The 14589-nt window shown below is 38.0% G+C and overlaps 1 protein-coding gene across 2 annotated transcripts in view; it reads left to right on the top strand.

The window, feature by feature from the left end:
* Nucleotides 1-14589, top strand: part of LOC111149274 (cyclin dependent kinase like 2) — a 49431-nt gene that overhangs the window by 17097 nt on the left and 17745 nt on the right. For both annotated transcript variants that reach the window (XR_002640755.1, XM_022506250.1), the window contains exons 3-7: nucleotides 3631-3825; nucleotides 6991-7169; nucleotides 8677-8789; nucleotides 9987-10126; nucleotides 12591-12679. Coding sequence is in view for 1 of the 2 variants with exons in the window: in XM_022506250.1 (XP_022361958.1) it covers nucleotides 3631-3825; nucleotides 6991-7169; nucleotides 8677-8789; nucleotides 9987-10126; nucleotides 12591-12679 (716 nt within the window). In the remaining variant the exon portion in view is untranslated. The remainder of the gene's footprint in view (nucleotides 1-3630; nucleotides 3826-6990; nucleotides 7170-8676; nucleotides 8790-9986; nucleotides 10127-12590; nucleotides 12680-14589) is intronic.

Genomic DNA, 14589 nt, shown 5'->3' on the forward strand with positions numbered 1-14589 from the left:
TCCTTGACGTTCAAATTGACTATTTTGTGATATAGTTTTAATATCTACCTTATATATATATTTATTTATTTAAATTATTTTTATTAACATATAGTGTATTATTTGCCCCAGGGGTACAAGTCCACAAATCATTACACATTTCACAGTACTCACCATAGCACATACCCTCTCTATCATATTTATTACTATTTCCTATTTGTTGCCCTTTTTTTGGTTTCTGCTTTTGTCTTCCACTCCTTTTCTGCCTTTTGTGGTTGTAATTGAAAATTTAATATGATTCCATTTTTTTTTTTTTTTAAGATTTTATTTATTTGTCAGAGAGGGAGAGAGAGCAAGCACAGGCAGACAGAATGGCAGGCAGAGGGAGAAGCAGGCTCCCCGCCGAGCAAGGAGCCGGATGTGGGACTCGATCCCAGGACGCTGGGATCACGACCTGAGCCGAAGGCAGCTGCTTAACCAACTGAGCCACCCAGGCGTCCCTCCATTTTTTTTCTTTCTTAGCCTATCAGTTATAGTTCCTTTTAAACTTTTTTTTTTTTTTTTTTTTGTACTTGCCCTACAACTTGCAACATACATTTACAACTAATCCAAATCCACTTTTGGATAACACTATACCACTTCACATGTATATGAGTGATTTTTAATAATAAAGTAATCCTAATTCCTTCATCCTGTCTCTTGTACCATTGTTACCATTCATCTCACTTATATATAAGCATACCTAAGCATTTATATACAGAAGATATATTCATAAGCATGTGATCAAATACATTATTCATATTACTATTTTGAACAAACTGTTATCTGTTATATCAATTAAGAATAAGAAAAATATTCACTTACTCCTTTGATTCTCTTCCTTTCTTTATGTAGACCAGATTTTCTGGCCTATATTATTTTCCTTCTCTCTAAATTATTTCTTTTAACATTTCTTGCAAGGCAAGTCCACTGGCAACACATTTCCCCAATTTCTTTTTTTTTCTTTTAATATTTTTAATTTATTTGACAGACAGAGATCACAAGTAGGCAGAGAGGCAGGCAGAGAGAGGGGGAGGCAGGCTCCCCGCTGAGCAGAGAGTCCAACGTGGGGCTTGATCCCAGGACCCTGAGATCATGACCCGAGCTGAAGGCAGAGGCTTTAACCCACTGAGCCACCCAGGAGCCCCACATTTCCCCAATTTCTTAACCAACTAAAATATCCAAGTGCCCCTACATTTTTCTTTTTAATTGCTGCAGTTTATTTCATTGTATGGATACTCCTTAATTCACTTAACCAGTGATATATTGGAAAGTGCTTTGTGGTTCAATCTGGAATCTTTTAATAGGTGAGTTTAGCCCATTTATAGTTATGATGTAACAGATAAGCACAGTCTTAGTTTTCATTTTTTCCCCTTTAAGACTCAAAATGGGGGCGCCTGTGTGGCTCAGTTGGTTAGCATCTGCCTTCAGCTCAGGTCATGGTCCCAGAGTCCCAGGATCAAGCCCTGCATTGGGCTCTCTGCTCAGTGGGAAGTCTGCTTCTCCCTTTCCCTTCTCCTACTCATTCTCTCTCTCTCACTGAAATAAATAAATAATATCTTTTTTTTTTTTAAGATTTTATTTATTTATCTGACAGAGAGAGATCACAAGCAGGCAGAGAGGCAGGCAGAGAGAGAGAGAGAGAGAGAGAGAGAGAGGAGGAAGCAGGCTCCCTGCTGAGCAGAGAGCCCGATGTGGGGCTCGATCCCAGGACCCTGGGATCATGACCTGAGCCGAAGGCAGCGGCTTAACCCACTGAGCCACCCAGGCGCCCCATGAAATAAATAAATAATATCTTTTAAAAAAAAGGAGTCAGTATGGCTTAGCGGTTAAGAATAAGAAATCTAAATATTCTGCATTCAAGTCAGCTGCAGGTCTGGGTGTGCTTCCTTTGCAGACATTCTGGAAATGAAGGAGGAACTAAACAAAAATGAAATGTTTTCAGGAAAAGACAGAGGCCTCTAACAGTTATTGCTGTGTGACTTTGGATAGGTTATTTAACTTCTATGTGCTTTAGTTTCCTCATCTGTAAAATAAAATAATAACAGTATCTATTTCATAGGGTTTTTGTGCTGGAATAGTGTCTGGAACATAGTAAGGAGTATGTAAATATTGGTTATTATTACTTATAATATTATGATGTTTTAGTACACCTTTAAGAATATTTTTCTATATACTCTCTGAATTATTTTTAAAATACTGGATATGTTTCCTTTGATAACTTGGAAATTACTTTTTGTAATTATTTGTTACTGTTTTTTATTTTTATTTTTACTATTTTTTTTACTGTCTGTTACTTTCATAACTATAGCATTATATAATATATGTAATCCTTTATAAACTAATTATTATGTTTCTGTTTCCTTTTCTCTCCCACTCACTCATTTGATTTTCAAAGATATCTTATTTATCTTAGTGTTTACCATGAAACCTGTAATTAGGCCTTGTAATTTAAAATTTCAGTTTGAAAATAATTTTGACCCATTGACAAGGAAATCAGCGTACATACACTCTTGTTTGCATCTTTTCTTCTTTCTTCAAAATTTGTTAGTAATATCATTTGTGCCTTATTAAGTTTTAAATATTCACTTTCTGTTTTGTGACCCTGATGCCCACATTTGTCTAAGACTTAGTCCTGCACTAACGGATTCACTGTTAATGTTTGAAATTTTTCATTGTCATGGTTTACGTGAATGACAATTTTGTTGGGTATAAATTTCCTGGATCATTATTTCGTTGAGGGTTTTCAGGGCTGTGTGCTAGTAGTTTCTTTCCCTTTAATGGGGGCAACATTTTCTGATGAGTATTCATCCACCATTTCTTTCTTAGAGCATCTTTGAATAGATCCTGGATTGGTTTCTTTTTTATTGTTTCTTATTTTGTAACAAAGTGAGCCCTTTCTGGACTATTTCATTTGGGGGAGAAGGTGTGATCTTATTCTAGGCTAGCAGGAATCCACCATGGTTCACAATGATGTTCCTTACAATGCAATCCTGGTTTGTGGGATTGACTTATACTTGCATTTGCTGGTTTGTTCATAATGAGTTGTTTTGCCTTCCATTTGGCCTCACCAAGAGATTTGCTTCCAGCAAATGAGTTTTTGTGTGATTATTCAGGCCTCCCTTCCTTGCTGCTCTTTGGTACCATTCAGTTCTAGGGTTGCTTTCACTGACAGCCCATGAATCTTGTTCCTATTTTATCAAATAAGGAGTTTTTTTTTTTTTTTCCCTTTTCAGGGTATGTCACCAATTTTGGATTACTGTGCTCTCCCCAGCTTTTTAGCTACAGGCGATCTCTTGATATCTTCATAAACTTCTGTTTGACCTTGACTACATTTGGCAGTGCCACCTTGTTTGTTGTGGATAGGGGTCGTAGATCCTGCTTAGTGTCATCAGAGATGGAGCTACATTTTTTTCTCATCCGTTTAATTGTATTATTTGAGAGGAGAATGGGGAAGTATGGTCTTTTGACTATAATTAAAAAACCAGAATATGCTTTTAACAATTTACACTGTTTATAAATTTTATTTATATGTTTTTCTTATGCAAAGATTTTAGTGACTGCTAAATAATTCAATGTTGTAAAAACAATTTTGCATTTTTTTTACAACAGCAACTGAGGCATGAAAATCTGGTGAATTTGTTGGAAGTGTGTAAGAAAAAAAAACGATGGTACCTGGTCTTTGAATTTGTTGACCATACAATTCTTGATGACTTGGAGCTCTTTCCTAATGGTCTAGACTACCAACTGGTTCAAAAGTATTTGTTTCAGATTATTAATGGAATTGGATTTTGTCACAGTCACAATGTAAGTATTTAGTTTAAATAATTACTTTGCCAATGGTTAACTTACCAGATACCATCACTTCATGAGATACTTGCCTAGCCTGAAGTTTGGACCAATAAAGTAATAGAAATGAACATGTTACTTTGATACTGCCAATTTTCATGTTTCATAATAACATGGAGTCTTTCCCCCAACATTTTACTATAAAAATTTTAGGCTGTACTGAAAGATGAAAGCGTGTATATGAACACCCATATAATTACCACAAGGATTCTATACTTGTTAACATTTTGCTATATTTGCATTAGTCATCCGTTTACCCATTAACCTGTCTTGTTTATTTATGCATTTGAAAGTAAGTTACAGACATCAGTACACTTCAACTTTGAATACTTCAGGTATGAATATTACACTGGAGTTTTGCTATTTTTTCCCTCCCTAGGTAACATTTGCTGGGTGAAATGCACAAATTTTAAGTTCAGATTCTCATATCCTAGTTGTAAAGTCTGAAAATCTCTGCTCTTACCCTATAGTCTATCATAATAATTTTATATCCATTTTTAAAAAAGATTTTATTTATTTATTTGACAGAGAGAGAGAAACAGCAAGAGAGGGAACACAAGCAGGGGGCGGGGGAGAAGCAGGCTTCCAGCCAAGCAGGGAGCCTGACACTGGGCTCCACCACAGGATCCTGGGATCATGACCTGAGCCGAAGGCAGATGCTTAATGACTGAGCCACCCAGGCGCCCCTAATTTTATATCCTTTGAGAATCATATAAAAGCCCCTCTAGGTGAAATGACAGTTATAAATATAGTATAAAATAAATAACTCAACACATTGATTCTGTCATATTTTTAAATGTGTGTGTGATTAGATAAATAACAAATGCTAGTAGCTGTGGGGCTGATCCTGTGACCTCACCACGAATGTCTAGCATGTAAGAGAAGTTGGTAGCTTATGCAAAATGCTCGGCAATAGCAGGTTGCTTTTGTCCTCTGAAAGAGTTTAAAATAAATATATTTTTAAGGATGCCTGGGTGGCTCAGTCAGTTCAGCAGCTGCCTTTGGCTCAGGTCATGATCCCGGAGTCCTAGGACTGAATCCTACAAAGAGCTCCCTGCTCAGTAGGGCCTGCTTCTCCTCCTCCCTCTGCTTGCGCTCTTGCTCGCTCGCTCGCTCTCTCCTGCTCTTTCTCTCTAGAAAATAAATAAAATCTTTTTTTTTTTTTTAAGATTTTTAAAATTTATTTGACAGACAGAGATCACAAGTAGGCAGAGAGGCAGGCAGAGAGAGAGGGGGAAGCAGGCTCCCTGCCGAGCAGAGAACCCGATGTGGGGCTCAATCCCAGGACCCTGAGATCATGACCTGGGCCAAAGGCAGAGGCTTTAACCCACTGAACCACCCAGGCGCCCCTAAATAAAATCCTTTAAAAAATAAATATATTTTTTAAATGTTCAAAATGAAGCTTGCTTATGTTAGAGGAGACCTAATCATTTATTTTGCCTAGCTGTAGAATTTTTAGTATTGTCTCCCAGCATCCTGTTTTCTACTTCCTTCCGTAGTCTCTCCTTTAGAAATCCTAACTACTGACCTTGTTGTACCCTTTTTACATTTCTAACTGCCTGATGAATGCCTCCAGTTGGGTGCTCAGCAACCCACCTAAAAACCATATGGCTAAAACTAAACTGCTGATTACTCCATGAAGCTGAGTTTTTCTAGACTTTTCTTTTTTTGATGGAGCCACCATTATTTTAGATTCCCAGGTTTAAGTAAAATGTCTAAGATTACTTCCTAAATTCTCTTGATTCTAATTGAGAATATTTCTAAATTGTATCTCTCCCATTCCATTTCTCTGAACACCAGCCTAGTTTAGGCCCTTATCATCTTGTAGTTGTCCCATTGCTCTTCTCCTGGCCTCTGGTCCCTCTTTCTGATTTAGTTTGTTTATGGCCAGCATCTTTAAACACCATATTGGTTGTCACTTACATGGGTTCCCACTTCTCTGGGAAGTCTTTTTTTTTTTTTTTTTTTTTAAGATTTTATTTATTTATTTGACAGAGAGATAGAGAGGCAGTGAGAGAGGGAACACAAGCAGGAGGAGTGGAAGAGGGAGAAGCAAGCCTCTCCCTGAGCAGGGAGCCCGACGCTGATCCCAGGACGCTGGGACCACCACCCAAGCCGAAGGCAGACAACCCAACAACCGAGCCACCCAGGCGCCCCTTCGCTGGGAAGTCTTAGCACAAACTCAGACTTCCCAGGCTGGCAGTTGAGGCAGTCTTCCTCCCTAGCACATAACCTCTACTCTAGGAAAACATTTCCCTGGAGTTTCCTGATCTATTTTTGTCTTCAGTATTTTTCTTTAAAAAAAAAAAAGATTGATTTTAAAGATTTTTTATTTCTTTATTTGACACAGAGAGACAGCGAGAGAGGGAACACAAGCAGGGGGAGTGGGTGAGGGAGAGGGAGAAGCAGGCTTCCCGCTGAGCAGGGAACCTGATGTGGGGCTCCATCCCAGGACCCTGGGTTCATGACCTAAGCTAAAGGCAGCCACTGAATGACTTAGCCACCCAGGCACCCCTATTTATTTATTTGAGAGAGAGAGAAAGAGAGAGAGAGAGAGAGAGAGAAAGGGGAGGTGAGGTAAGGAAAAGGGAGAGTCCCCCCTGAGTGGGGAGTGTGACATAGGGCTGGATCCCACAACCCTGAGATCATGACCTGAACCGAAATCAAGCCTGATGCTCAACCACCTGAGACACCCAGGTGCCCCTGGTCTTCACTCTTTTACTCTCCTTCACTCAGATCATCCTTCCATTTCTATATTTATCCAGGTTGCACATAGAGTTAGAGACCTATCTTAGAAGCGACCCCTTTCATAAAAATTCTCCATGATCACTCTGGTCTTCAATGATAGCCTTACTCTGTTAGTCGTTAATAGAACAATTGATTTGGTATCTAGTAATAAATGTTTCATCTAATATGTTTGATTGTTTAAGTGAAATTTCAAGCGTAAGTGTCCTTTCTTGCCTAGCCAGGTCCCAGTTACTTTAAAGCTGGGAACAATTTCATATGCTTTTATTTGTATTCATGATAGGGACAAAAACAGTACAGTACACATGGCAGGTGCTCAAAAAATGATTTGCTTAACTTGAAGTGCCCATATGTGTCATATTCTGTTTTTTGTCTTAGATCATACACAGAGATATAAAGCCAGAGAATATATTAGTCTCACAGTCTGGCGTTGTCAAATTATGTGATTTTGGATTTGCGCGAACATTGGCAGCCCCTGGGGAAGTTTATACTGATTATGTGGCGACCCGATGGTACAGAGCTCCAGAACTATTGGTCGGTGATGTCAAGTATGGCAAGTAAGACATCAACAAGGGGGTGGGGGAGCAGGGAGGGCCGATTTAACACTGTTTTTCTTGATAAAATGGAATATGTTTCTAATATAATAAAGGATCCCTCTAACAATGAAAGGAATTTTTGCATTTAGGGAGCTTTATAAGGTGACTTGCTCTTTTTGGTGCTTCCCCTTTAAATGTCTTTTGTGCAATGAGTTGGAGAAAGCATACTTACTTTAAAGGTAAGGAAATAAAGGTGAGTGCCTCGTCTGTTTTGTACAGCAGGTTGGAAATAGATATATTTAGAACATTGATTGAGTAAGTCTGACGCTGTCGGAATGAGACAAGTTGGAGTTGGCAAAGATGGGCGTAGAAACGTAATTGAGTGAAATGTTTCTGAAACATGAAGTACCTGCACAAATGAGTTCTTCAGAGAAGAAGGGATGGTGACTTTTACTGCTTTGGGTAGAAATCTTCCTAAAATGTTTTCTGTACTTTCTGTGTTTTCAGTGCACACATCATTTAATATTTTCTTGATTACTCGGAGTTCTCATTTTATTTTTATACTGTAGTTTTGTACCATTTTATTTTATTTTTTAGAAGTTATTCACTTTAGAGAAGGCGGGGGACAGAGGGAGAGAGAGTCTTAAGCAGACTCTGTACAGAGCATGGAGTCCAGTGCAGGGCTGGATCTCGTAACCCTGAGATCATGACCTGAGCCGAGATCATGACCTGAGCCGAAATCAAGAGTTGGACGCCCAACTGACTGCGTCACTCAGATGCCCCTGTGCCATTTTACAATTCAGCTATGACCCTAAGAGATTTCAAGGTAGTGGTGCCTGGGTGGCTCAGTTGGTTAAGCCTCTGCCTTCGGCTCAGGTCGTGATCCTGGGGTCTTGGGACAGCCTGTCATTGGGGTCCCTGCTCAGTGGAGAGTCTGCTTCTCTCTCTCCCTCTGCCTGATGCTCTGCCTGCTTGTGCGCTTTCTGTCAAATAAATAAATAAAATCAAATTTCAAGGTAGTTGTCCCTACTCTAATGACACCAGCATATTCTTCTTTAAATTCTTGTGACTGATTTTTAAGACGGTTTTTAAATTTTTTCCCCAGTTAGCTATCGGTTCTCTTTGTTGTTACTGAATGTGTCTCCAGCAACCTCTGATATGCTGTTTTCAGGGTATGGTGGGATAGACTGATCAACCTTGCTACAGTTACATATAAACAAAGAACAAATAGGCTCTGAATGAAAACCCAGAAGGCTAATTCCAGAATCAAGTACACGTAATAACGACTTTGACTTTCCAGAAGCCTTTTCTCTCTTAAGTCAAATAACTGAAGTTCCTGGAGATCTGACTTGGGTAAAATTGGGAATTAGTACTTTAAGTTTATAGGGAAATGTATTTTTAAGAGTAATATAAAGCTTACTACTACTATTCTCAATACCAAAAATACCAAATAGTAATATGCAGGACAGATTCAGTCACATAAACGTAGTGGGATGCCGGATTTTATACCACATTGCTTTTATTCCAGGGCTGTTGATGTATGGGCCATTGGTTGTCTGGTAACTGAAATGCTCATGGGCGAACCCCTTTTTCCTGGAGATTCTGATATTGACCAGCTATATCATATTATGGTGTGTTTAGGTAAGATTATACATCTGCCTTTTAAATTTTAAAGGCTTTTCCCTTATGTTTGTGCTCATACTGGTTTTACAAGTTGTTGGTATATTCGAGATGATATGTGTTTTAAGTGGCAGGAGGGAGCAAATGGGGAAATCTCTCCTATCTGTATTAATTCATTCTCAGTGTGGCTTTGGTTTATCTGACATACAGTCTTATTCATGCTCTCCTCCACCCTCCTCTTGCACTCCCTACAAAGAAAAGTGCAAAGACTGAATTTTCTTTGTACTTTTGCACTCAATATATCACATGTAGGGGATGCAAATGATCATTTATTTTCTTTGGGTTAGCAAGCAGTCAGTGTAATATGACTAGTACCGTCATCCTCACCTTCAAATTAAGAGACGCAAAGACTTCCTAGGTAGTTTAATCTTAGTGCTTTGGACAGAATTTTAAAGCTAGACTATCAAATTCTTCTTACATTTGTTGAAATACCAGCTTTATGTTGGGAGATGGAACTTGGAAAATGGAGGTAATGGGAAAATACTTGAGTTATTTAACGACTGGACTTTAAGTTCCCCAGGTAGAAATTCAATAAACAATACACTAAGGTTCTCATAGCAGAATTTTCATATTTCGTATTAGATTAGGTACCAAAATGGAAGAAAACAAAAAAGTGCTCAAATCAGACCTTGGACACAGTTATAAAATCAGATTTTAAAAATTTTAAAACAGTTTTAATTTAAAAAATTAAAACAATTTAATCTGAATTTTAGAATTAAATACTTAAAGGGTGGAACTGATTTATCTATATTAGATTCTGATCATATGACTAATAAAATTTCCTTGTTTTGGACAGCACTTCATGCTTTGTTGTTAGGAATGAAGTGTTGGTAATTATATCTAAAAAATTATAAAAAGTCCTTGTGCTTCTTCTCTGTTCCCTCATGATTTCAGTTCTATATATAGTGGCTTGTGAATTTTCTAAATCAGTAGGTTGAGATAAGAATGTTAATTTTCTTGAGTTAATTTGTGTCAACACCACTGTGAAGACTGCTAGGTGCTACCACCATAAGAACACAGTTTTCAGTTGATTTGGGTATTGAAAGCACCCCAAGTCCATAAGCCATGTTCTACTCTTATCCACTCCACATTACCTGTTTCTTTGTTCTTTTTATCATGACATGTAATGACAGAGATGTGTGCTGTTCCCACTTTCAGGTAATCTCATTCCAAGACATCAGGAGCTGTTTTATAAAAATCCCGTGTTTGCTGGAGTAAGGTTGCCAGAAATCAAGGAAACAGAACCTCTTGAAAGACGTTATCCCAAACTCTCTGAGGTTGTGATAGATTTAGCAAAGGTAATCATACTGTTTACTTTCTTACAGTGAATTTATATCATAGAGACTTGGTTTTCTCTTTTTCTTGTCTAGTTGATGTTTTAGGTCAACAATTTTAATATTGATTAAATTAAATTAAATTAATTTATTTATTTTAAGTAAACTCTACCCCTGACATGGGGCTGAAACTCACGACCCTGAGATCAAGAGACACATGCTCTACCAACTGAACCAGCCAGGAGGTCAGCAACCCCGCCTCTTTTTTTTTTTGGGCCAATGAGCTCTAAGCCCAACTTGGAGCTTGAACTCAAGTCGCATGCTGCGTTGACTGAGCCAGCCAAGTGCCCTTCTATTGATTTTTTTTTTTTTTAAAGAGATTTTATTTGTTTATTTGAGAGTGAGAGCACAAACAGAAGTAGTAGCAGAGGGAGAGGAAATCTGAGCAGGAAGCCTGGTTTGGGACTTGATCCCGGGACCCTGGGATCACAACCTGAGCTGAAGGCAGACGCTTAACTGACCAAGCCACCCAGGCGCCCCTGATTTTTATCTTTGTATGTAAAGAAAGAGTTTAAATAATTTGGCAGGGTGATCTTCAGAGAGAAAGGCCTGAGAAACTTGCTTAAGAAACCATTTAGTGTTGCTATCTAGCATGTTTTAAGTGTGAAAACATCCTCACAACAGTATGTTTGACACTTAAAATGTAAGCCTATGCAAATGGAAAAGAGAAGAAACGTAGGATAAGGAAATAAAAAGAAAGGTAAAGAAGTAGCAAAATAGTAAAATATAAGGCATAGGATCATGACCTGTACTGCCTTGTTAATGAGGCTTTTGCCCATATGTGTCGTATTCCCAAGCCCTCTTCCCTGGGAAGCTTAATGAAGCAAACTTAAAAATAAAAGATCATCACCTTTGCCTTGTCTTTGAGAAAGATGTTAGGGAAATTCTCACTGGAACTTTGGAATTGCTAGCTCAAAAAATTCTTGTTTATTAGGACTGTCCTGAAGTATTGATAAAGTAAGTACAGTTTATCTGAAACACCAGGATCATATGATATTTTCTCAAGATTTTTTTGCTTCTTAAATTTTTTAAATAACTCATAAAAAAAGTTTGGTAAGCTTATAAAATTATTACAAGTTCTTAGAAGAATTTCTACTTCTCTAGGTAATCTTAAAGCAGATTCAAATATTTCTTATTGAGACCAAATTTATGATGTCTATAGAGATTTAAAGGGAATTAAAGTAAAACTTTTATCCAATTTATATCCCTTATGGTAGAATTATATAACTTTTAAACATTTTGTTATGGAAAATTTCAAATATAGTAAAGAAAGTAGAGAGAATATAGGAGTATAATGAATCTTCCTGTGCTTATCTTCTAGCTGCAGCAATTAACAACCTTTTGACAATCTTTTATCTATCTTCACCTTCCTCAACTTCGTTTTCTGTAGTATTTTGAACCAAACCCCAGATACTATATTATTTCACTTATAAATACCTTAATTATTTGTAGAACTCTTCTTGTTTGCTTAAAGCTAATTATGGAGTTCCTTCCATTTTTCTGGCATTAAGTGGTTCCAATACATCAGAACAAGACCTGCATTAAAATAAAATAATCTGCATAAAGAATCCAACACAATAATATACACAGAACAGGCCTTTTCCTTTCCATTCTGCAAGGGCTTTAAATTTTAAAAATTTATGATAATTCCCCAATATTATAAAACATCTTGCCAATGCTCAAAGTTTCATTGATTTTCTCATAATTTCTTCTTATAGTTTGAATTAGGGTTTACATGATGTCTGTAGATCACAATTGGTTGATATATCTTAGTTTAGAAGCTCATATTCATGCCTTTCTTTTTTATTTAAATCTTGCCACTTATTTTGATAAAGAAAGTAGGTTGTTTGACCCTTAGAATTTTTTTTTTTAAAGATTTTATTTATTTATACGACAGACAGAACACAAACAGACAGAGGCAGGTAGAGACAGAGGGGTAAGCAGTCTCCCCAACGAGATCTTTGGCAAGACTACATCAGAAGTTTGTATGTTTCCATCTAGAGACATAAAATGTCTGGTAGTCTTTCTTTTTGTGATTTAGCAACCATTGGTGGTCATTGTCTAGATATTTTCTTTATTCTTTATCATTTATTATATGCTTTTAAAATTCGCTGACTATAGAGAGCAATTTTCTATTTTTCTTTCTTTTTTTCTTTCGAAGATTTTATTTATTTGAGAGAGAGAGGGAGCAAAAGTGGGGGAGGGGGACAGGAGATGCAGAGGGAGAAGGAGAAGCAGACTCCTCACTAAGCAGGGAGCCCGATGCGGTCCTAGATTCCAAGACCCTGGGATCATGACCTGAGCTGAAGGCAGAGGCTTAATGACTGAGCTACACAGATGCCCCAGTTTTCCATTTTTCTATATTTAGGAATCTAAGTGTAGGCAGGTTTTCATTGATATGAGCTGTGTATATTCCTTGTTTTTCCAGAAATGCTTACATATTGACCCAGACAAAAGACCCTTCTGTGCTGAACTCCTCCATCATGATTTCTTTCATAAGGATGGATTTGCCGAGAGGTATAGTACAGACTCACGTTTTCTGGGTACCTGAACCTAGAGTTAAAGTAAGGGCATTCTCTTATTTCTTTAGCCACCTGTTTTTATAGGATCTCAAGTATTTACCACCTTACCACTATTCACCCTTAGCAATTATGCAGTTCCTAGGAATGGTCCCCTGAATTCACTAAGTTAAGGATCTTGGTTTTCATGAAACAGTCACTTCATGCTTTTCTTTCTGGCTCCTGCGGGTGACATCTACCACTCAGGTTACTGATTTGTATGTTGTACCAGCTGTGTGATGCCATCATCTTGAGTACTGATGCGTTTGCAAACATGGCATCTCCTGTTGCCACTGACCTCACACCACACCCAGTCCTATGAGACTGTTGCCACCGCTGTGCTGGGACCTTGCTGGGCCAAGCTTGGGTGCACCAGACCCGTTGGCATGGTCTCTTGTGCTGTCCCAGCTGCTGGCATCAATGCAGTTGACGAAACAAAAATAGTGAGATGAGTGGCAATGACAGTGCTTTATATTTTTGCAAATCTATTTAATCTTGAGCTTAATGGAAGATACCCTGGTTCTCATATTTGCATTCGCATTCAACTAATTGTGATATGTTGTTTTGATTGAGATATATGAAGATACTTTGGCCTCACCAGATGTATAGTTGTAAAATGGAAGAGTATTTTAATAGCCCTTTTATTTTTTTTTAAGATTTTATTTATTTATTTGACAGACAGATCACGAGTAGGCAGAGAGGCAGGCAGAGAGAGAGGGAGAAGCAGGCTCCCTGCTGAGCAGAGAGCCCAATGTGGGGCTCGATCCCAGGACCCTGGGATCATGACCTGAGCCGAAGGCAGAGGCTTTAATTTAACCCACTGAGCCACCCAGGCGCCCCTTTAGTAGCCCTTGTAGATAATTGTGAGTATTTTTTATTGATTCCATACCCCAAACTCTGATACTATACCCAAACTTGACAGTGGTAGTTTCTTAAAGGCTGGTTGTATTATGGAATCTGAAACATATCAGTGAACTTTTCTTACCCTATTACATTAAAATCCATTTGTCTATCTTGCACTTTGAGTAGATCTTTGTTACCCATGCATGCTTTTGTAACATCATTATGAGTCATTTGGAAAATACTATTTTGTTAAATAATGTAGCTCTTTAAAATGATAACATAGTTCATTATGTGGTATCAAAAAGCCACATTCTCTGTCATCAGAAAAGTCTTTTTAAGTGTTGGGACTCTGTTAAGGGCACAGTAGTGGACACAAATTTAACAGAATTCTAATTTTGCATAAAAATTAGAATTTTATCATTAACACAAATATCTATTGTTTTCTTTTGTTTATTAAAAAAAAAATGTCTGCAGGATACACCAAGTCTGAATAATGGTAGTAGTTTTCTGTCAGTCTTTCTTCAACTAAAAATGTTCCCTGAAAAAAGTGGCTAGTTGAGTTTTGTATTTCTAATAATGACACCGTTCCTCTTCTTTTCTTTTAATTTTTAAAGATTTTATTTATTTATTTGAGAAAGTGCACATGCAGGGGAGAGAAGGAGAACAGACTCCCCGCTGAGCAGGGGACCCAATGTGGGGCCCCATCCCAGGCCCCTGGGGTCATGACCTGAGCTGAAGGCAGATGCTTTAACTGACTGAGCCACCCAGGCGCCCCTATAGTCTAGTTTAATACTCAATTTTTAAAAAAGATTTTATTTATTTATTTGAAAGACAGGGTGAGTGAGTGAGAGTGAGGGAAGGAGCAGGGGGTGGGGCAGGGGGAGAGGAAGAAAAACTCCCACCGAGCAGGGAGCTAGACACGGTTCGACTCCAGGATCATGACCTTAGCAGAAAGCAGATGCTTACCCCGATGGCGCCACCCAGCTGCTCCTTAATACTCAATTTTTAAAAATAAATATCTTGAAA

This window comes from Enhydra lutris, unplaced genomic scaffold (genome assembly GCF_002288905.1).
Source record: "Enhydra lutris kenyoni isolate GAN:26980312 unplaced genomic scaffold, ASM228890v2 scaffoldscaffold21, whole genome shotgun sequence".
Lineage (NCBI taxonomy): Eukaryota > Metazoa > Chordata > Mammalia > Carnivora > Mustelidae > Enhydra > Enhydra lutris.